The sequence below is a fragment of the Salarias fasciatus genome, chromosome 5 (assembly GCF_902148845.1).
Source record: "Salarias fasciatus chromosome 5, fSalaFa1.1, whole genome shotgun sequence".
Lineage (NCBI taxonomy): Eukaryota > Metazoa > Chordata > Actinopteri > Blenniiformes > Blenniidae > Salarias > Salarias fasciatus.
The window spans coordinates 9099135-9123829 of NC_043749.1; the positions used below are offsets into that span (position 1 = coordinate 9099135).

At 44.6% G+C, this 24695-nt stretch overlaps 1 protein-coding gene across 1 annotated transcript in view; it reads right to left on the reverse strand.

Annotated features, from left to right (window-relative positions):
• Positions 1-24695, reverse strand: part of plxna1b (plexin A1b) — a 190172-nt gene that overhangs the window by 25153 nt on the left and 140324 nt on the right. Inside the window, 6 exon segments of the mRNA XM_030091523.1 lie at positions 3002-3169; positions 7190-7326; positions 7436-7559; positions 10715-10866; positions 16247-16437; positions 19179-19275. Of these exon segments, the coding sequence (XP_029947383.1) occupies positions 3002-3169; positions 7190-7326; positions 7436-7559; positions 10715-10866; positions 16247-16437; positions 19179-19275 (869 nt within the window).

The window sequence follows — 24695 nt, forward strand, 5'->3', positions numbered from 1 at the left end:
GGTGATATGATCAGAGTTTCATAAAGTTGTGATGCAGCTTTGTTTTGTTTTTTATTTTAGTCTGAGATATACACAGCGACTGCTATCACTATCAGTAATCTGACTTGTTGTGCGACCTTTACACCTGCGGCCAATTCCGAAGCGACATGACGGTGACCAGAAGAGACGTGTAATATGGGTGGGAGGCCGACCCCCCCCCCCCTCGCCACGCCGCTTTCACCACCGCCTGCGAGGCTGAACTTTGTCTGATGTGAAGTGTTCTGACAGCAGCTAAATAAGTTAGCATAGAAGCTTAAAAGTGGAGTGGTGCGAGACATGAGACCCAGTGGAATCGCAGAGAGAGAAGCAGGCACACGATCCACTGGCTGCCGTCAAACACGGAGGAAGGCCACCACAAAAACAAAAGTGCCATTCTGGACCACAGCCGCACGGTGGTGCAGTGGTTGGCACTTTTCCTTCACAGCAAGAAAACCACTGATCTGATTAGGGGCCGTTTGGAGTTTGCAGGTTTGTTTACATCCCAGTGACGGGAGTGTTTTCTGTCTACCCTGGTGGCAATGACCCAAAGCTCAATATGATATGATACTGTATGAAAAGATATGATCCAATACATTACGAGAAGATATGATATATTACACAATGATACGATATGCAAAACACTACGATACAGTATGATAGAATACCACATGGTGCAATAATATGGTCCAAAATGAAACGGTGTGGATCGCTGCAAGCGCAGACGGAAACCACAACACTGCAGAACGATAAATTAACTCAAGGATAACTCGTTGAGATCCACACTCTGAAGTCGGTTAGGAAGATGAATTCATGTTGGGCTCTTTTATATGGAGAAAGGAACCCGCTGCAGTGAGTGTGTTTTGTCGGGGTTATAGAGGGAGCTGAGTGCAGCATCTGGGCCCGGTGAGGAGCTCCGGGATGAAAAACCTGCCTGAAGCAAAATATGCCTGCGAGTTCGTGAGAGATATAAAAGAGGCTGACAGATGATGGATCCAGTCTGGAGTGAAAATTGAACATATCCAAGATCTCTGAAAAGTTACATAAGGTCACATTATTATAGCTTCTGTAAATGTTGGGAAACAAGCAGAAACAAACGTTAAAAATCTGCTTTGTGTCAGAAAGTGACAGCACTAGTTGTCCAGCAGGACGAAAATCTTTTCCCACACATAAAGGACACGCTGCTCTGTGTAAACATGTTGTTGCCACACGTCTGCGTTGTTAGAGGACTTCCTCCTGAAAGGGAGGAGAACAAGTCTCAGTCGTGTCAAATTTGTGTTTTGGACAGCGGAGGCTCGCCGCTGTTTGAAATAGCCTCGGCGACGGGGTCACCAAAGGGGACCCGGCGACAAAATAGCTTGGTAAATAAAAAGGCGCCGCCGGCCAGGAGGACTGCGCGCCTCCTCCTCTGGGAGCACTGAGTGAAACACCTCGACGCCGGCAGAGTGCCGAGGTTATTTCCCCTCAAGGCTGCAGGCAGCACTCTCACTCTCTGCTCTCTCTCTCTCCAGCTATCAACCTTTCATTCTTTCCACTCCAAATGAGACTTCTCATCTGCTCACACCTCTTTCACATGATGAGGGATTCTTGTCTCCCTGCGCGGGTTTTAAACGGGCCTTCTATTTTCACCTCGAACCCCCCCCGCCATGAAGCGGTGACGGACCGCTGCGCTGCCGTAGCAGACAATATGTCAGCTGGAAGAATGGAACGTCTGAAGAAGTTAGACTCAAAAAAATACATATTTGGTGCATTCTGTTTGCAGGCCGGAGACGCTACAATAAATTTACGTTCTTTTTTATTCACCAGAGGTTCAGAGGGTTTACAGTGAGCCCTCCTGTCCTGATGAGCTTTAGACGTGAAATATATGCAGTGTGGAGTTTCTGTAGCAGCAGCTTGACACTCTCAAATCTGAACCACAGGAGGAAAGTCTTTCATTTCAAGGGTATCATGGAGCTACTGAAGTTTGCCTGTGACAGATGACTTGTACAAAAAAAAAAAAAAAAAGAAGAAGAAGAAGAACCATTTTTTTTTCTTTTTCAGTTTCACTACCAACTTTTATTTGAAATATTTAAGTAAATGTTGGGGAAAACTAGAAAAAAAAAAAAGTATGACAGGTTCCTGGAACTATACAGTACGTTTGAAGTAAATGAGATGGTGTGTGTGTGTGTGTGTGTGTGTGTGTGTGCGCGCACGTGCAGTGTGTACGTGCTGGCTTCCTCTGCGAGCTGAGGAGTAGTGGAGTTTCTAGGTCATGCTAGTGAGCCCATTAGCATTTGGAAGACTTTTTCTTTCCCCCCTTACAGAACAGAACTTGTGTTTGCAGAGGAAGCCTTCCCGTGGCTGTGTCGCCTCATTTCAATAAGTCAAGTAATATTTACAGATATATCTCCACTGCAGCTCATCAACTGGCAGCTCGCTGCTTTAGGAGCCTCCTTCACTGCCGTTCTCCCTCTCAAAGGTTTGCTTTTCAAACATAAAGATAAACAGAATAAATAATACTCCTTTGAAATGAGAGATGAGGGTGACAATATAGAGTCGAACTTTTTCTTCAGGACCCGGATGGCGGAGTACGCTGGCAGAATAATACATTTATCACCCTTTATATGGAGTTCGCATTTCAGTTTCGTCGACTATGCGCCTCGTAAAAAGACCTTAACGAATGGAGTAACCACCACAAGGGATTAATAATGTATTAATGCATTTGTAGCTATGGATGTACAGTAGATCAAGCAGAATTATAGATCAAATACTGTATTGATATAAATTCTACATGATAAAAGACACTAATGACATAATCATACAACACTTGACGGAGATGACTATATGAAGGCGGGTTTTCATGTGATTATAGACCATGCTTCAAACATGTCCCTGAATAAATCATTACTGCGGCTGTTGAGACACACTGTGCATGAACACAATTCATTATGCCATCATTCTCTTGACACGGCGACTGAACTGTAAAGATCAAACCGCCCTTTCTCACCTGGCGATGCTCCAGTCAGGCTCGATCTTCAGGATGGTGGGATCGTCCGTGTAGTTGAACTTGACCTCCGGGTTCCTCAGCTCGGCGGAGTTGATGTCGACCATGACCGGGGTGGGCCCCGGGGCCTGGCCGGCCGGGGTCACGCAAACTATCTCCTTGCTGCTCCGCCTGAAAGAGCAGGAGACACAACGGAGCAGGGGAGGACTTTAGAAAGAGACGTTAGGGGTAAAGGTGTGCGACAGCGTCTCCTCCAGCGGTACAGCGGCCTCAAGATCTTCATCTGGAGGGCTTCGCAGAGGTTTCATCAGTACTTGACACAGAAAAAAAAAGAGAAGAGTCTGACTCCATTTATTGAATATCTCATAAATCATTCATCGAATTTGACAAAATCGCTGCTGCACATACACACGTAACGACGAGCTGCCTGTGTACGAACAAGGCCAACATCTTTCAGCCAGTCCTGCCCGAATCACAGACAGCTGCACTTCAAAGCTCTAAGTCTTTCTGTCTGCCTGCCTGCCTCTCGTTCCCTCCTGCGCTTTCTCTGGCGAGCAGATCTGAAGTGGCAGACCGGGCTGGTCGTCTCTCCGTGTGATGTAACCCCCTCCAAAGCTGACAGCCAGCCAGCTGTGACCTGCTGGGAAACTTCCCGCCACTGCCAGAAACTTTGCGCTCCACTCCAGTGACTCACTCATCCAGCCCCTCCTTCCGACGGGGGGCGGGAGGCGGAGGGTGGGGGGTGGGGGTCACTACTGACCAACAGCAGCAAGGACGGGGACCGGCGAGGCGGACTGCGTGCGCCTGGAGATGCCATCGCAATGAGCAGGTGCACTCGTGATAAATTCACATATAAAAGATATATATATGAAACAGCAGCAGTAATAAAATGCAGGGAAATTAAAAAAAATGTAGGAAAAGGCCTTGTTGAACAGGTAAGCTTGCAGCTGCTCTATATCTTCAATTTCAATGAATGTCGTGAAAATGTTTTTTTAAGCCAGAGTGCCACAATATTGGAATCCAATCCAACAACAGAACAGAAATCAGTATTTACTACGTTTGATCTCTGCACCAAAACAGGATCCGTCTTCTAAGGAACTTCACATGAAGACTGCATAAAACACTTGAAGCACCAAGCGCAGATCTTCTCTGGACGGAGGCAGATTCGAATCTTTCAGTCTCATCCCGTCAATCTGAACAGATTGTTTAGAAAAAGAGTGTGAGGGTCATGATTAGTTGATTCATCTTTCTACCATTAACTCAGTGACATTGGCTATTTGATGAGGATGTTTTTGTCCTGCTACAGAGTAAATCTCTAGCCAGTAGATGTTTTATTGCTGGGACTGAATAGCAAATGTTTCAGACGTTAAAATATTTGCTCAACAGAAAAAGCCCAAGCTAAAAAAAAAAAGCTCAATTAAAAAACATAATTCTGCCTTTATTTGGGTAATTTGGGGAGGGGTTGGGTCACCTGAGTCAAAATAAGGTTTATCATGCTGTTTTATGGGAAATATTCCAAAAAAGCAACATCAACTGAAGGGGGGATGAAAACAGAAGGAAAAACATGAAAAAAGAGGAAAAATTCTCCACATTCCACGAGTGCCGCGTATCCATCGCAACCATTTTCACAACGCTGTCGCCGTCGAGAGCCCCCGTGGTGCCGCGCAGGGATTTTTGACAAGGTTGCAGACACACAATGGAGACCAAGAGGGGGATGCGGAAAAGGAAAGAAAAGGGAAGAAAAGAAAAGAGAAAGGGGTTGCACGGGGAGATAAGAGGATGAGTGACTCGGGGTAAATAGGTTTTGATTAAAGCATGGGGGCCCTGCTTAATACAAAGATACATTAAAGAGATGGACTCGACCAGTTCATTAAGTTTGGCCATAAAGGTTATTGCTGCTCAGTGAATGAAAGGCCAAGACTATTATGTCCACCTTCCTCTTGATGTGCTACAGAGCTTTAAATTGGCCTCTGCTTTTCCTCTGGATATAATGTAAAAAGAATTTGATGGGTCCAAGCTCATTAGTTAAGTTGCTGCATGTTGCTGGAAAGAAAGGTACTAGTAAAAGAGGGAGGGGAAAAAAAAAGAAGCTATATTCTGACTTACTTTCACATTATAGAAGACTTCCTATCTGCCAATAATCACCTCCACAATGAGGCTGCAATCTGATTTTTTCCTTTCAGTCTATATGCGATTGTTTGAGAGCACTAACAATCTCCTCTGTGATGTTTCCTTTCTCAGCCATCTGTCAGACACCATGCACCAGTGGATTCAGTCCAGAGCTCGGTTTGGCAGCGACTTCCCCCCAGAAAAGGACTCAAAGATACAATGGAGTTCTTGGCACACAAGAAATTAAAGTCATATCAAATTGGATCTATGTCTCCCCTTCTTGAAATCCTGACACAATGTATTGCCGAGTGAGTGACAAGTGAAGATAACGCAGACAGATTAGCCTCAAAACTTAAAAAAAAAAAATAAAACGGAAGGAGAGGAGGGGGAAAAAAAAGACACTGGTTCAAAGCAGAAAATACGCGGGTTACCAATTACCAGCAACACCATATCATTCCTTTCAAATTACAGTCCTATCTCTGACAAAATGTGGGCCATGCACTTAAGTCATTCACAGCACAACTGAACAATGATATCAGCTTCCCCGGGAAAAGGCGACACTGTCATTCTCACAATTGCTGTGAATTACAGTATCGCAGGTCATCCTCTTTGCTGGCGGCATTTTTCAGGCCTGCTGCAAATCAAAGGTGGCCACTGGGGAAATGGGTGACTTTCTAAAAACAGGGACTGTAATTATAACATGAAATACAGAGGGGAGAAGATGCCAGGCTGATGGAGACGCTGGCTGCCAGGATGGAAACACACGGCGCATTAACAGTGGGGGAAGCCATTTCCCCACATTATTTTTTTCTTTTGCTTTTTGAGTTTTGGAAAAGAAATTTTAAACAGACTTTACTTGTCAAGGAGACAAATTTGAATTAAAAAAAAAAAAAAAGATGCTTTCAAAACCATGACAGAAAGTTGCCAGATGACCAGATATTACATTTTTTGATCATCGACTGAAGACAAGATTTATACTTTTTAATGTTTTTGGATTTCAACAGCTGGTACAGCCTGTTATCTTACACTGTGAAAAAACATTAGGAAATCTGGCCTCCAACCAAAATTCACCGCTCAGCGTGAGAACATGTGCAGTGTGGGAGTTGGGGAGACTGGTAGGGCGAAATGTAGTCCAGGCTCATTTATACCCCCCTCGGTCTGAAGATAAGCGCAAGCCAAAAAGGAAAACGTCACAGTAACTGTAAACTGTGCAAGTTTACTACTGCATCAAGCAGTAAATACTTGTTTACACCACCTTACAACAGGAAGGCTGCATTTACATTACTCTACTGAGAGCCTTAATCAACATAGTGCCTACCTCCCCAACAGCACAGTTTAAACCGTAATTTTCCCCCCCGTGCAATCAGCCTCTATAAATACATCCAGAAACAGTAGGAGTTTGGTACCTTAATGGCAGCATCTCTTTCTGCAAAATATCTTCCCTAAGACGTTGTTTTGGACGACAGAATCGGAACTATGAATAGCTAGAACTGCAAATATAGCGTTGGTGTGGATCTACATTGGATTAGCTACAGTGAAAGAAAAAAAAAAAAAACATAAGTAGGTACTAGTGTCTGGGATGGTGTGATTACTCCAAAAAAAAAAAAAAAAAAAAACATGGTGGCAGGGTGATGTGGGGTGTTCTGATGAAGTGCTTGTGCAGAGACAAAATGAAAGGAAAGATGCGGCCCGTGCATCCTGCGTCGGGGACAGAGAGGGAGTTTGCTACATGTAATCACCAGAGGGTGGGCTGCATGGCGGCAAAGGACAAAGGGCCACCATGAAAGAGCTTTTTCTTTACCGCCGTGGTAATTTCCATCAGAGTTGTGTAAAAAGCAACACAACAGGAACGAGCTTCTCCTCCATTTTCAGTTTTATCTATCATGTCTGGTGGTCAGAAAAAAAAAAAAAAAAAACCCAGACACATACACACACACCCCCGAAATCAGCCAGACTCTCCTCATCGTGAACAACCAAACATGCTGGTACTCAGGAAAATGTATTGAAAAACGTCAGTAATTTCAGAACGCCCGCAGTGACCCTGAAGACGAGCCTGCAGACACCCGGAGTGCCTCAGCTCACCTCTCGAAGCGGCAGGGATGCAGCCCGATCTTCACAGAGACGGCGCTGCCAGCGTTCAGATGACTGCCTTCAATGGTGATCCTCGTTCCTCCGGACAGCGGGCCAGTGGACGGATGGACGCGAGTGAAATATGGAGACTAACAGAGGAGAAAAGAATTGAGGATTAGTGGTTATTGGTTTGATCAAATCAAATAAATAAAAGTAAAGCTCCTAAAAGCTCTTCTGTCTTGAATAAACCGCATGTACCACAAAGGTGAAGGCCTTGCTCGAGATGGCTTTGTAGTCCGGGTGAATGCAGTCGCGGACGCACACCTCCACCTGAGCCTCCTGCACCCTGTAACCTGTCGCATCATTCAGCCGACACACAATCCTGAAAGGGGAAACAGACGAGACGGAAGAGAAATGTTCAGTCTGTGGAGCGGCGACACAGCAGCTGAAGAGAAAGCAGCACTTCTCTTCTGGTCCATCTAGTCAAAAGGAATATTACAACAGACTCCAGTGAAGGGTTCTTTTTTTTTTTTTTTTTTTAATATATTTTTGTTCCCGATTGCAGCCTTATTCACAAGACAAAAACAAAGAACATATTATTCTATTAGAAGCAATCTGCCAACGCTAAGAAACTGAAGAGATTTCTGTGTGTGTGCATTAGTGCTACTGTAGAGCCATAAGCAGCACGCCTGGCCCTGGGCGCTGGCTGGCCAAATGAAAATCCACTGGAGAAATGATTGAGTGAGGAGGGGAGTAGTGGTGATGTAGCCCACAGGGAGAACACACACACACGCACGCACACACACTCCCTTACTCCATGTTTCACCCAGTGGAGACACACTTGACTGTTAATTAGCCAGAGCGAAGAATGAAGACAAGGAGAAAGGGCGTGAGTGCAGAGGGGAGAGAGAGAGAGAGAGAGAGAGAGAGAGAGAGAGGGAGAGAGAGAGAGCGAGAGAGAGAGCCTGATTAATAGAACATGCTCATATCCTCATATCCTCAACTTCCTCTCCACGAGTTATTAACTCTGCTGCTTCCGTCCCAGCTGCAGGTGGTCACGGCCGACGCGACCTATTGTTTTTCTTTTTTTCATGTTTTGCTTTTTTCCCTCCATTCTTTCCTTTATTCCCAGGTCTCATGCTATGACAGGGACCATGATTAAAATGCTGGACAGCTCTCAGTCAGGAGCAAGGCGTCGCTTGCGTCACTATTGCATGGATGATGGGGGGGGAGCTACACTGAGCCGTTATTACCAGACACTACATCTGTAACAATATCAAGGTTATGAATCATGTCTAAATCAAATAACTGATGTAAAAAATTAGGTATGCCAAATTGTCACACAGCAGCTGCTAATGGGGCAATAAAAGAAGGGATATTAGGTTCTGTTGTTCCTTGCTACTGGCAATAACTTACTTCTCTCAAAGTGAAGTCAAATAATGCAATAAATATTTAATGGCTGAGGTGAATGGTTTTAAAAAGCCATTTTCTGTGAGTGTGTGCAGGCTGTGCGACGCAGAGAGCAGCAACAACACTTTCCCCGGCAGTCAGCGCACTACCTGCTCTCTCGCAGCTGAACTTTAACCCCCGCTGTCAGCCCCGTGACCCCGGCTTGTCCCCCACACTGCGGCTGTGATGGGGTCACGGCGATGACGAGCACAACCGGGCCGCTAATGGCACCGTATGGCTAACATCACTTTTAATTAGCGTGACACTCCCGACTGCCGGCCGCAGCGTCCTCCTCCTCCTGATCCTCCTCCTCTTAGCGCGGGCGCCATGGAAACGGACCAAAGCAGCGCAACAAGGATGACAAGGTTAAATCGCCACCTTGGTGGAGTTGTGTCTGATCACTTGGACAAAATGAACAAGTGGGAGAGAAAAAAGTTGGCTTTGACTGTAAAGCAACACTGGTCAGTGTGAGGGTCACTGCTGTGAATCTACTGCCGAGATACATGAGAAATATGGCTACTGACGTGATCAAAGGAGGCTACGCTAACATGCATGTATTGCAGACTCCATGTTGTTGACTCTAAATACACAGATAAAAGAAAAAAAAAAGTTTCCACTGCAGAAACATGTAGAGAATAAAAAATCAAGGCCGATGTGTCACCATCATATTTCTAAGCCTATTTTGGAGGCTTCACTGTTGAGAGCTGTGCAGCGTTCTGTTGTCCTGACTGTCAAACCATCAAAGTCACATTTCCTGTGTTTCCCTCCAAGCGAGGAGGCAAAAAAAAAAAAAAAAAACCCCTGAAGAATCTGCTGGGACTGCGCCGCAAAACTCAGCAAATGGAACATTTGTACACAATGACAGCAACATAGTTGGAAACGAAATATTGAGGACACCTCCGACTGTGTTGAGCATCCCAAACTTTCCCTCGCCCTAAATTGTATCTTGATGAACGCAACATAAAACACAGCCTGTGACTGACGCAGTAGTCTCCATGAAAGAGGCGGTGATACTTCTGTCAGTCAAGCTTTCTCCTACTAATGTTTTCACTAGTTCCGAATAAAACTATTAACTACAACCAACTAATTAACGATTCACATGATGTGAATAACATGTGGAATAAAGAAACAATGTACAACAGTGCAAAGTTTTCATGGCTGAAATGAAATGAAGAAAGGAAGTCAAAGCCAAACAGGCTGAAACACTGTGCAGCTGTTTACTGCTGCAAGCCATAAATTTCCAAAAACACACTGCTGCAGTTACTAAATTAAAGTCAGATTATGGAAGCAGCTCACAATTTCTTCATGAAATACAAAGTCTGGTGTATGAATGTCAACCTTTCATCTAGTTTTCGCATGTAGACACACACCATGGCATAACAGCAAACTCACTTACATCTACACATCTGAATGGGACACATTCATTTTAATGATGGTGGTTATATGAGGCATTTCACTGTGAACAATAAAAGCCTCAGTGAAAGATATTATCTGATATACATGCATTGCATCATTTGACACAGATCAGATCCACACACAGCTCAGGATTGGGTGAGAGAGAAAGAGTTTTCATGAAAGGAAAGAGGACAACAGCATGTAATCTTAGTAGATTATATAAAGCAGAGGCATGAGAACGGATCACAATGTATCAAACAGAAAAAATATTCTCCCCATTGTCCTTTTTATCTTTTGATTTGCAAAGAAAAATGCTTTCATTGAAATATATATGCATCTTTGATGAGGTCTCCTCTGCACCAGTCAGTTTGGAGAAGGTGTGTAATATGCTCAGTGTGATATGGTACTGGAAATATCACTCAAATCTAGAATCTACCCCCTTTACAACAGTCTACTTTAAATAGCGTACAGAATTCCTGGGAGGATATGGGAGAGAAAAATTAATGAACTTAGGTGTCTTGTTCCTACATTATCAGTTTCTGACCAATCACACAATAGTCACCAGAAACAGGAAGTGTTGAAAACAAGCCGCAGGACTGAACAAACCCAGAGCTGCAAGAAAGAATTGACATGTATCTCATGCAGTCCCAAAAGAGAGAGAGAGAGAGAGAAATTCTCTCTATGTGGACGTACTGTTCGGCGCTGATGTACTGGTCCTCCTGCGGATTGCAGGTCACCTTCCCGATGCGGACTCCGTTCTGGATGTCTCTGAACTGCAGCCCCAGGTTCTCGCCAGTGATGGTCAGCATGGTTCCTCCCTGCCTGGGCCCGGTCTCAGGAGACAGCTGTTTGGAGAAAGCAACACATGAGGGCATTGAGACATGAATGACAATCCCTTAAAGAAAAAAAAAAAAAAGAAAAGGCAATCCATCACAGAACATATGTCGCGTCAGCGTGAATGAGAGTTTACTTAAGCCATTACGGTCTTGTTCCATTTTGCATGAATCAGACACTTTGCCACCTCATTAAGCGGGATGAAAAATGACCTTGGACCTATTAACTTCACCTCAACTCCGTCAAACATTCACAACCTGTCAACTCACACACTTAACCCAGACCCACCCATCAAGCCCTCACTTACATCTCTCATTTAACCTTGTGACGATTAATCTCCTGAATACAATTACGGCGCAGGGCGGCCTCTGCTCCCCGTTCTTTCCTCTGAAGGTCTGCGAAAGGTGTGCGGAGGTGCTAATGGCTACCCGAGGCTAGCCGAGTGGCTAATCACGGCCATATTCATTCCGCCGCCAACGCAGACAATGGTAATCAGTCTTTACTAGCATAATTACAGCTAAAGCTAATTGGATTAGAACACGGTGGGGCAGCGGGGTCATCCGTCGCAGCGGGGTGGGGGGAGGGTGACGGTGCCAGTTGGGGGTCGCGGAGAGCGAGCGTGGTTAAGGAGATTGGTTGTTACAAAGAAAAGAATGAGCTATTATTTTCCGTGCTGCATGTCCTGCTAAGGAGTAACGAAATGATAAAGAGTTCATAACACAAAACATATGAAAAAAAAAAACAACACACACCCATTCTTATATCTTATTTGCCAGCAATATCCAGATTAGGGTTGCAGGGAGACGGAGCCTCGCTCAGCTGACATTTGGTTGAAGGCAGGCTACACCCTGGACAGCCTGCCAGTCCATCACATGTCTCACAGACACTTACTCACGCACGCATTCACTCAAACGTGCAATTTAGAGCCATGGTTTTAGAGGCAACTTAGGCTTTGGATTATGGGGAAAAGCAGTCGGACCTAGAGAAAATCCACACGAGCACACGCAAACTCCACACAGGAAAACCTCGTCTGGTTAGCAGGTCTGAACCAAACTGACAGTGTTAACCAGTACAGCAGCGTCCCGCCCTCCAACAACACTGAATACAAACATGAATACCGACTCTCTTCTGTGGAACTGTGAAATTCAATTTTTAAGTCCTTCCAAAACACGATGTTATATAAGCGTTTATGAAACTTTGGCTGCCGACCAGCAAATTCTGGGAAACGTATTTGTCCCGTCTTCAACAACTTCTACAAACCATGCATGGGTGAATTAACACTCCCCCCATCTTGAATTCCCTGTAACTCAATGTGCCCTCAAAGAAATTTCCCCAGAAATGAGGTGATTTCAGTTCAGTCTTTTGGTAACATAAATAATAGCTCAGTATTTTCCACCTGTTACCCTGCAGATATCCTCCATCTAATGTGATTAAAACAAGGGTGACAGGTGAGTAGGAGCCACAGGTGTTCAGGACATCTGCAAACAGAAACACAGAAATAGGAACAAAGCCTCAAGTTGTGCAAGCCAAAGCTGAAATGCCATGGTAATATAATTAGGGAGGCTTTTTTTTCTCCCTAATATAGCCCCTCCTCCTCCTCCTCCTTCCCTCACCCTCTTCAAATCCGAGTCTTTTGACTCATTCAACGTCTTCACTTTCATCGCCGTGTCTGCATGCACGTATATATTTTAGCTGGAGACAAAAAGCAAGATTGGAAGACAGTAAAGGACCGGTTGCAATCTTAAGATATGGTAATCAACCCTTTTTTTCCCCCCCTCTAGAAGCAGCGGCTTATCAAACGCACACATGTGCACACAAACACCCGCACATAGATGCTGTTGCATCCACAACCGCACAACACAAACAAAAAGCCCTTTTTGATAAAAGCCAGCAGCCTAAACACTCGCTCCATTCTCCTCCCGCTGTTGTAATGCTCGACACCCATTCAAACTCGCTTTTTTCCCCCTCTTTTTGTCGCCGACTTGTCCCGTTGTGTTGGAGGCTTTGTGTCAAGCCTATTGTGGCTGGCTGAGCAGCAGTGAGCAGATAGCATCTGCTAGTTATAGGAGGAGGAGGAGGAGGAGGAGGAGGAAGGGACGGGGGGGAGGAAGCAGGCAGAGGACACAGAGAGATGATATGAACATGGTGTAAAGGCTTCTGAAGTTTATCTGCGATATGAAAGCCTCTCAGAAACAAAAAAGTCACAAACAAACCGACAAGAGGCAATAAAACGGGCAGAGAAGGGGATCGGAGAAGCCTTCAAACACTAAATGTTAACACAAGGCTAAATGAAATGGCATTAATTCTGGAGATGTGTAGCCTTGCGGACAGAAGGAGCAAATCTGTGTCAGAAGACAAAATCACATCGGGGCCAATTATATCACTCCGGCTGAACTGTGGTGGAGAGATCATTAAGGAAGTAAGTGAGCTTAATTAAGACATCAACATGTTTGACACTCACTCCCTTCATGAAATGGATCTAAAAGTATTTACCACACGTTGGCTGGTTTATGTCTCATAGTGGATTGTTCAGCTCTGAAACACCAATGGAAAGGTCTCGTCAATAACAGCTTCAAAACAAAACCGAATTTCTATCTGCACTGATGGACAAAAGTAAGAAGAAAGACAAGGACATGAAAGGGGCAGCAAACTTAAAGAAATGTTTAAAGGAGAGAAAAGAAAATAAGAAATGTACATGGAGATGAGGGGGAAAAAGTGAGTTACAGAGAGAAAAGTAGTCTAAAAGTAGCAGTTGTTTAACAACACAAGGAGGAGAAATAATTGCCTTTTTATAAACACAGAGGCTTCCCCATAAAAGAAATGGATTCGTTTTAAATCCACGCTTTTGCATAAAGGCGATCGCGACTTAAAAAATACCCAATTGGCCACCTTAGTCCCCCACAACACACACACACAGACACACACACACACACACACACACACACAGGCTTGGTCTGCACTGTTTTAATTGGTTTCTAAGGGCTGGCTGTAATGCTCTTTCTGTCCCCTAGGAGAGGACAGGCAGGGGATGATGGATGATGGAGGGCCGGGCAGCATCCAAGGCCAGTACCAGGACACTGCTGCACACTAACAGTGGGACACAGCGGCAGGCAGTGTGTGTTCCAGAGTGTGTGTTTTTCTTTGTATCTGTCACAATCAAAGTAGCTGTGAAAATGATTTTAAAGATCCTATATTACGAACCCGAGTTGTGGCTTTTTCATCCCTACAGAGAATGTGTACAAGTGTGTTTGTAGCTTGTGTGACAGCAGCTGTGCAGACTCAATACTGCACACACACACACACACACACACACACACACACACACACACACACACACACACACACACACACAAACACGCTGTTATTCAGGAAGAGTTTAAGTAATCTTAGTGGTAAGTCAATTAAAATAAATACCAGACAATTAAATAGAGCAGTTTAATAGTTTAACATCTGTGTGTAATCATGATTTAAAATGCCAGAGTGCTTGGTGGAACGGCGCTCCACTCCACACTATCCAACAGCATCAGATGGACAACGGCGAGCGAGGAAGTGACACCAAACAGGTTCAGCATTCGCTGCTCTGAAAGCTCAAGCTGATTGGATGCACATAAACAGCGTGCGTGTGCGTGTGTGTGTGCGTGTGCATGTGCGTGTGTCCATGTCTCCCGTGGTATTTCCTTCCCGGCTGAACACACACTCTCCGGTCCAAATGAAATTAGCGGCTAATCCGTCAGCTAATGGCCACACTGCAGCTCGCATACTGCAAAAAATGAACAAAGCAGCTCAAATGAAGCAAAAAGAAAGAAATAAATAAAAGGCGGGGATCAAATAGGGAACAAAGGGGATTTGACCAAAACTGTTGGTAAGAAGTGGAATAATATTCAATTTGTGGAGCCGATGTGATGCTCTCTGGGAGAAGGATGAAATGGCAGATGAAAAGCGAGAGGTTTTCTTTGTCATCTGCTGATGTTCTTTTGGCGTTAAATGTCACACGGTAAATGTCAAAGGTGGAGGAAAGAGGTGAGTCTGGCGGCGCGGCGCGGCGGGTTGATAACACCTCCTCTGGTGTCTCTCTCTTCTTTGTCTCTTCTTCTGCGCTCTAAAACCTGCAGTATGTTTCTTCTCCTGCTGTTTTTGAAGCTCTTCCTTGTCGGCTTTTTTGACTGCCACCAACATCTTGCCCCGAGGCCAGGATTTACCCCTAAATATGCATGCAAGTGCACATGCTTGCATGAACAGCCCCCTCCCCCGTCTCTCTCCTACATGCACTCACGCACACAAACACACACACACACACAAGCCAATTGCTTCCGTGCACTTGTTTCAAAGAGATAACTGAATCGAGCACGTAGCGAGAGGGGAGCATTAGCTAACGGATTTATCTATGTGCCAGTGCTCCAATTATCCAATATCTCCATTATGCATTCAAAGAGAGGAACCCGTGTCACACAGGAAATGTACTGAGGGCTCCAGTTCTACACGTCTGCATCAGAGAAATAGTGATGCAATTTAAATTATACATACATTTCGCATTTAAATTCAACCAAAATTGGGATTCTTTGTCATTGAGATCGTGTTGTGCTCAGTTCAGATACAGTTGGAGAAAGAACGCCTGAAGAGCGGGCGTCGGGCGTGAGCGTGAGAGCACGTCTCGCACAGCAGCGCACTGCTTTCAGGCGGCGCTGCGTGTGTGTGTGTCAGTCCCAGTGGTGAGCTGTAGGCATGGTGACCCGGGTCAAGCTCAGACGAGGACCACCTCCACGGTTACCGGTGGCAGCAGATGGGCACGCCGTGGTGCTCAGACACCTTAGCTCACCCGGCCTGTCACACACACACACGCACACACACATATATATTCTTCACCCATGGCGGGACACAATTAGCACAACTCCACATCCTCGGCTTTTTGTCTCTCATATCTAACTCACGCTTCAAACCACACACCCTCTCCTATTCCTCAGGTATGTGTGTGCGCGCGCGCGTGTGTGTGTGTATATCTGTGTGAAGCCATCAGCTCTAATTTCGTCAGTGTGTTCAGTCTTGGTGTGTGTGAACTGCCTCCTCCTGGCCTGCCCATCTGTGTTGTGGTAAGAGTCGCAGCGTTGGCTCCTAAGCTGTCTGTCCTTGTTGCTGCCTGTAACCTCCTGCGACGCCCCGTTTGCTCGCTGAGACCAAACAGTGACACAGCACCGGGAAGACTTCTGCTCTCTTCTTTGGAGGGAGAGAACTAAAACTTGCCTTCATTCATTTTGATTCACATAGAAGAATTGAAGACTGAAACACAGGAACTGTAACACAAGCGACAGAAAGCCGCTCCGTCAGCTGACGCAGTGCTTCTCAACACGTTTTGTTTACATGGTGTGCCAGCATCTTATTGTTCAGGACGCTTACCTTGGTGATCTTGGGGTGTGCGCAGCGGCTGTTTCCGGTTGTGGCGTGCATCCAAGTGCTCTCCGGGGGAGTGCACTCCTGCCTCAGAGAGCACTTCTTCTCCCCGACGCACCAGCCGCACTCGAACCGGGGGTTTGCCTTCAAACACATCCCACAGCTGTCCCTCAGAGCGTAGCACTTATACAGATGAGCTGCAGAAAAGAGGAAGAAACAGAAAGCTTGAGCCACTTATTCGTGCTAGAATAAGGTTTGCAAGATAAAAAAAAAAATGAGGCTTGCAATTATTTGTTTTGAATTATCTTGAACTACATAGATAAACAATTTCACACATTTCTGGTTAAAAAAAGTCTCTTTAAAAGTTTCTCTGAGACAAAGTGAAGACCCTTTTTCTCCCGAAAGGCCTGAGGAGCCGTACACTAAATGTGTTTTTCCTCTCCCATCCCCAAATCCAATTGGTCATGGAGCAGCTTTAAAAGAAACCTCGTACCAATTACTGGCTCCTAAATGACTCCCCTCTAATTGCATTAACCTATCAGTATTTCAGACGGGCGCGCATCGCTCACACTTCACCAGATGATTATCATGATTGAGACGCGTGGAGGCGGCTGGCAGCGAAGACGGATGCAGGGAGTGAGACACGTGTGAGTGGCGGGTCACGTCCAGGTGAGATTTACATTCACGATAACACCCTGACGCACTGCTGGCACTCTGTGCTTTGTTTGTCCCTGTATGATTGCTTATAGAATGTAAACATCGCATTGTTGTTGGACCGCTTTGTGGTTTCTCTATTATGCGACAGTACACGGGCGTGCGTGATGTGTATCACTTCTACCAAACAGGTTGAGAAACGTGAAATCTGAACCTCCAACAGCTTGTTTGGTACATTCAGACTACAGGCAGAGATCAATAAAGAGGGAACAAAGTCACTATGTGGTGTTCGTTTACAATATTGACAAATGGCAATAATCACCGCTTCACAAACCTTTTGATGTGCGGCGTTTGGATTTTTTGCTGCCAGTGTGACAAATGCTACATAAAAACGGGGCTGCGCGGCGCTCGCTGTCTCTTTGGCCATCATAGCGTGACATCTGGGAGCAGACAAAGCCAGCTCCCCCCGGTTGTGCAGAACTCCTCGGTGCATGTCACTCACAGGCCTTATCGAACGACGATGATGTTACTTTACCTCTCAGCAGGGGAATAATGTTACAGCCCCCTGCTGCTCGGCACAGGCCACAATAATTGCACAGACACGATGAAGCCTGTTTTACCAGTAATTATATCCAACAGACATGATGTCACTGTCCTCTCCCATGGCGACGCATGTACAAGTATTTTATCACGGCAGATATGTTTCTTTGTTTGAAGCGCCGGGCGTGGTTACACAGGAGAGCAGCTCTCCTTCTTGAACACTTTGTCAACAAGGAAATAATGTTTATGGTATAATAATAATACCAGCAAACCTTCAAGTGTAGGTGTTAATGAACTTCTCATACATTTAAAATTGGAAATTTTTGACAGTATGCATAGAAATACTGCATATCATATGAGAAAATATCTTAGGATTACGGCAATATATGGCATTGTTGTAATATTACAATAGACAGCGTAAGCACAGAACCACAGGATCAAATTTCTATTCTTCCATCTTTTATGCTGTTTTTAATCTGTTCAGGGTCGAGGATTTCTGGAGCTGATCCCAGCTAACTGAGTGAAGGCTGAGCACTCCTGGAGACAGTGCAAACAGAGACAATCACACACCTACAGGCAATTTAGGTTCACTAATTTACCTCACATGCATGTTTTTGGATTGTGGGAGGGAACCGGAGTACCAGGACAGAATCCCACGCAAGGAAAGGGAGTTCAACTCCACACAGAGAGGATTTATACCCATGATCTCCCTGCTATGAGGTGAGAATGCTAACAAATCTTCAAATCTGTCTGCTACAAACTGATTTATGATGGAATTCCAATGATTTTAATCATTTCACAATCAAAATCACTAAACTTGAATATTTTGCGGTTAATAAATGAAGAGACGAGTGAAGTGAGACGGCTCCGAGGTGAGCCTCCCCTCACATTTCACAATGGGTTGAGTATTTTGGCTGGATGCTTGTTTTTGCTTCTCACCATCTGACAGTAATTAATACATCATTGTATGTCAGGAATAACTTTATTATTGATGATTCCACAACAAACTGAACCAAAAATGACAATGTGGGAGGGATTTGCATGCAACATAGAACCATACATTCACAAGTGTTGAGACCTCCATGTGCATTTTAAGATATGAATACGATATAAAGGTTCCTATGAATAGTATTTTAAATAAAATAAAGGATGACATTCAGTGCAATTAGAGTGCAGTTTAGATCTGTGCGTGTATTAAAGCTCCGAATTTATAGGTTTAAGAGGGATCAAATGCCCACTTTGCTTTACACAATACTTGCACTATTGACACCAAACGGTGCTCAATAGATTCTAATTCAATAAAGTGGTGGCAGAGAAAATTCCTGCCCAAATGATCACCCATTAGTAGGGACAAAAGAGTCCCACGGGTCAAAACCTGAGAATCAGCAGACATAATTATTAGTCAATATATGCATTAGTGAAGATAAATGACCAAAGTATGAGCAGTCTCCACAAGGTTTTAGCAGAAACGGCTGAAGCTGTTATGGTGGGATACTGCGATAAAAGTTAGATGGTTCCTGTTGAGTTTCACTTTCTCTCAAACACACAAAGCCCCCAATGCAAAGGACAGGTGAGATGTGGCAACAAAAAAAGATGCAATGACTTATAAACCTGTATTTTGCTCAGTGTAACATAGACAGCATGTCAAATGTTGAAAACAGGTTTTTATGGCAAGTATTAGCTCAATGAAGTCATAGCGGAACATGTGTAGTTCATGTAACACGCATGCACACACACTGCTCACCTTGAATGTTGTAGGGGTTGTCGATGACGAAGTTCCCGTTCCAGACCACAGACAGGTCAACCGGCAGGTCGCTGATATCATTGCCCTCGTAGGTGTACTGAAGCATAAAACAACAGCAAGGGCAGGATGAGTCTTTATAATCATCTATTCATCATCATAAGACATTCACTCTCTTTCAATAAAAAAATGAAATTAGAAAAAGTAAAGAAAAAAAAAATCGTAATGCCAACAGCAAGAGTAAACCCAATTCAGCTAGTGGCTGGGAGTAAAGTCATACCCCGCAGTGCTCACACAGCTGAAGGACCATAAAAATGAATGATGAGAGACAGGCTATATTGTGATTTTTACACACAGCACATCCGCCGCTGCCTGGCAGAGCGCGGAGTTGATTAAGAGATTGGAATCCCCATAACTGTGTGACTCATTCCATTCCAGTGATGAATGAAAAGCTTAATATATCTCCAACAATAATATTCTCATCTAATTTCATTTTTGCATCCTGAACTAATAAGAGTTGAAATGTAATTGACTCGTCGTCGGCATAATCAGTTTTATGGAATTGCTTTAAATGAGACAACAAGCTTCAAAAGCAGCGACGAGGTGGCGGTGTGATAACTGAAGGGATAGCACAAAGAAAGAGAGACAGAGAGCGCCTCTGCTGAGATCATTCCAGACCTCTGAACAAATAAATTATCACCGACGATTATCACCGGCAAATAAAATGCCGCTTCAGAAGCGACACCACCTCCTGGATCGCCCTATTCCAGCACCCAGAGCAGCCATGTGCCGAGGCAAACACACACCGTCATCTGAAAAATGCTCACACAGGAGCTCACTTCCCAATCCTGGAAGCTTCATATCATTAACTATTCATTAGCTGCCTTTCATACGACATAAAACAGACGCCGGAGAGCAACAGATCTTCTGAGTGGATGACGCCTGTTGCAGCTTTGGAAATGACCTAATGCTTCAGTCAGTCTACTGGTGCCCGGCCACTGCGACGGTCACTATCTTCAGAGGCCTCGGGGTGGCAGATAGCAGGACTATTCTCCTCAAGTCAAGTGGTGATGATATCCAGTGTGAGAGCCTCGTAGCCCCGGGCGTCGAGGCCCTCTCAGATTGGATCTGGCGACAACTTTGCCACTTTGTGATATTGCCCACTCCAGTGAGAGACTGTGAGATTTATCTTGACATCTGTAATAATAGTGAATTTGAATGTATTTGAGGGGGTAAAGCAGCAAGAAATGTGCATGGCGGAGATAAGAAAATGAGAGGACACAGCAATGTCACAATGAAAAGCTGATTAATTCTTTCTTCACTTTTGTGATTGGATGATTTACATTTAGCAGCCCCCGAAGGCTGAGATGCTGATATCCTAAATAAAGGAAGACGTCTCCGTGCAGCTTTTCTCTCAGAGCTCACTCTAGGGGAACAGTCTTTCCAAATGTGTTCAAAAGCGTATTTTGACATGATCATTTTTATTTAGCAGAAAGGAATTGAGCAATTTGGGCCAAAAAGAAAAAAAAAAAAACTAACACAACCTGTACACATCATTTCCAGGTGTGGAAAAGCATTTTCACTTGATCCTACATAAAGGATGGATTCACCTCAGCAGAGCCGAGACAGAGAAGGCGAGACATAATTAAAAAGGGGAAGAGACGGGGGTGTGCATGCTGGGAAATCCAACCATGAGGCAGGTCACCTCATGATGTGTGGATATAAGATGACAAATGACGGATATAAGACAGGAAAATGTTTTGGAATAGTTGATCGGGAGCACAGAGGTGGAATGAAACAATGGTGGGAAAAGAGCAGATAACGCAAGCTTGGAGGGTGAAGGAGAACCGGTGAGGGCAAGATGGATAGAGAGAGGTGATTGTGTGTTATTCTGTGGACACCATTCATTTACACATGGAATAAGAAGCCCGGGCCTGCACTACAAGCGCCTGAGCTGGTGGGGGCTAAAGTGAAATTGGCATTTTCAATTTGTTCTCTGACATGTCTGCCTTGGTCTTTTCACACATTCCTCTGCTTCCCCTTCTCTCACCGCTCCTTTTCCCTCCCTCTCCCCCTCTTTTTTCCTCTCATTATTCCTTCTCCACACCTCTTTACAAACCTCTTCCTCGATCAATCTCCTGCATGACTTTCTCTCCTCCGCCTCAATCCCTCTAAACGCCCCACAGTCAAACAAGGATATATGAAGCAGATTCCTTTATCGCATATACCAAACATTTGCTGTGAAACACATGCGCACGCTGGATTATAAATATGTGTCCCGCACGCGGGATAGTCTCCAACGAGGGCGTCGGCACATGCATTAAAGAGCACACACGAAGCTACGCGGGAGATAAAATATCACACACAAACACGTGCAAACACAAGGAAGATAAAACAATCTGATTGGACATCGGGCATTTTTTCTCTCTCTGTAAGTGTGAGGATTTGAACTTTCTCTCCCGCCTTACTTTCTTCCATTATCAGACCACCCAGTCTGCCTGGGAACAGCAAGCCTTCACTGAGGGAACGATGGAGAAAACACACGTGTGTGTGTGTGTGTGTGTGTGTGTGTGTGTACATGCATGTCATACAGTGGAGGAGGAGAATATCAAGAGGATGAGGGGTGGATATAGAGAGAAAGCATACGACAATGGCTCTAAGGAGGCGCTAAGGGAAGTCATGAGAGGAGGGGAACAGGTGAGAAATGTGAGATTAAAGTGACAATGAAAGACCAGAGAGGCAAGTGTAACAAAGATGGTGAGTGTGGAACAGAGGAGGAGGAGGAGGAGGAGGAGGAATCCAGCTGCAGGCAGCTTCACATTTGGCAACTGTTCAATAGTTGAAACTTGGCAACTGTGTTCAGGACAATCAGTTTTGCATGAGCTGAGCAGCAGGTGGGTTTCATACAACTGTTTCAAAAAACAAAACCCACTATCTGATGTGTGGGTGAAAACTTAAGTGGTCCATAGTAAAACAGCAGCAGTAAAGTCCTATTAAGTTTAATTTCACACAAACAGCGACAAAAATGGCTTCATATTAAGGAGAGAGGGTTTTTAATTGTTTGAGTTGGCCTGAATGAATCTAAAAACTGTGCTGGCTCACAGAAGCTTCACGGGCCCGATCGCAGGAGCAGGAGGACAAAGCAGCCAATATCTGCCCAACGGGAAACTCAGGAGAGCCCAGGTGAACTGAGGGCATGTGAAGCAAAAAGTGAAAAACAATAGTCACGTTTGAACAGTTTTATGTCCACAGACTGATAAATTAATGACATTGTTCAACTTGTCCGAAGCAAATAAAAGTCATAATTTAGTCACACTGTTCAGAGTATTTTTTCTGCCTCAAGCTGATTCATTAATAGGAAAAATGAAAAACGTCCTTCAGTACTGAGATGAAAGTCAGAACAGTCTAAGGCAACATTTTCAAACCACTGGCATGAATAAATGTTACCTCAAACACGCTTTTCAGCAAGTCCAGTTTGCTGTTTTGAGGTTTTAAACTGCACTCTCCTCTAGGTCTTTTCCTTTAGGATGACAGAAAAGCAACACTCGAGGACAACGAGTCAAGATACCCCGATCAAACTCCACTGACTAACAGCTGAAATGCGTATGTGGAGCTTTGATTCTTCTTTTAAATGCTCCACCAAACACAAAATCATTGCAGCCTCACACACACAGAAACAATGCAGAGATGTGTGATTGTCCTCAGAGATCAGAGAATAACTGCCTGTCCGCTACTCCATTACAGGTACGTTTATGTTTGTCAATCCTCGAAGGGTGTGTGTGTGTGTGTGTGTGTGTGTGTGTGTATCTGTGTGTTGAGAGAACAGAGAATGCAGTCCAACAAGAGTATGCACCTTCGCTCGATGAAAGCATGAATATTTAGTTACGGAGCAATGTGTCCGTGTGTGTACGTGTGTTTAATGGCCAGTGGAGAATACGGGGAGGATGGAGCAGGAAATGTTAGGCTATGATCCAAAGCTCATCTCCTCTCATTGCACCAGAGGCTTATTAAACTTTCATACTGAACCAGCACTGTTGCACAATGCCCTGTTGAGGGAATATGCACTTGTACAGGGTTTACTCGCTACACAGCAGAATCCAATATGAAAATGCAAACATTAAGCAGGTTACTGTGGAAAAGGTCAGGATTTGCATGTGTAAAGGGAAGAGGGAAATGTAAACGCTGGGACAAGATCGCAATGTTCTATATTCTGACTTTAATTTGAAATGAAATGAGATAGTGAAAAACCCTGCGTCGACAGACTCTGACGCAAAGAGATGTGAATGGCTGCTGCATTATAAAACAGTTTTTTTTTAGCAATGTGAACATAGTAAATGAAATATATCACATTGGAGTTAAACAGAGAAACAAATAAGAAGACGAGGCTGTTGGAATGCTGGTATGTTATCAGGCGTATCGCACAACTCAACGGATCCTTGACGAGACGGCAACAAAGAGCACAAGTTGAGCCTCTTCAAATATTAATAATAGAATTAGTTCATATTAACAGCTGATTCAAAGATCATCCTTCTGATCCTTTGAAGACATGCTCTCATCTTCAATTCAACTGGTAAATTGTCTACATTCCTTTAAGAACCGATTAGTTTTTGTTTTCGAATCATACATCGGGAAGTGTTCATGTAGTGGTTAGGACTGTCATTTCACGTTTTTTTTCTTAGAGTTCACTCCTACGATACAAACTGAAGCTACATGGCTGAAAATAAACATGGTTAGAGCAAATCTGTATCTGAGAGAGGAGTGGCGACTTTCTACAACTCCTCGGGTCTCTGAAGGCAATAAGACCCTCATCAAAAAGTCCAACATCCATCATTCCAGCTGTAAAATATGACACACTGGGAGAGCACGAGAGGAAGCTAGGGGACGTTGTTCATGTGAGACATGTCTCACCAGTCTCAGTGTGTGTCCGGGTCTGGGTGTATACACACAAACACACAATCACATCCACACACACAACTTCCAGCCAGATATGGCTTCCTAATCAAGGATCAAGTGGTAATCCTTCCTTTAGCTTAGTGAGTGTGTGTATGTGTGTGTGCGTGTGTGTGTGTGTGCTGTGTGAGGTCAGGCGACGTGGAATCAGCCCCGACTCATAATAGGGGCCTGTTAGTCAGTGCTAATCGCTAATGCTAACAGGATTGGAGCATGGCCGGACCCAGTTACCCGGCTTATCTCTTGCACAGACACGGATACAAACACACACCAGCGCGCATACACACACACACACACACACACACACACACACACACACAAACACAAGTGCGTGCGTACACGCCTGCACACATACTTTCTTCATTGATAGAAGAAAGAAAGGGGAGGGGGAGAAAAATGCTGGCTTGAGGGAAAAATAATGCTGCCATAGCCTGTGCATTAAGCGAGCGTAAGCTTGCTACACGTCTCCCTGGACAAAATGCGGACTTTTGGTAGTTTGCAGAAATGTCCACATTGTCAACGTCGCCATCCTTTTTCTCCTGGCTGGACTTAATGCCATTGTTCTCTCGT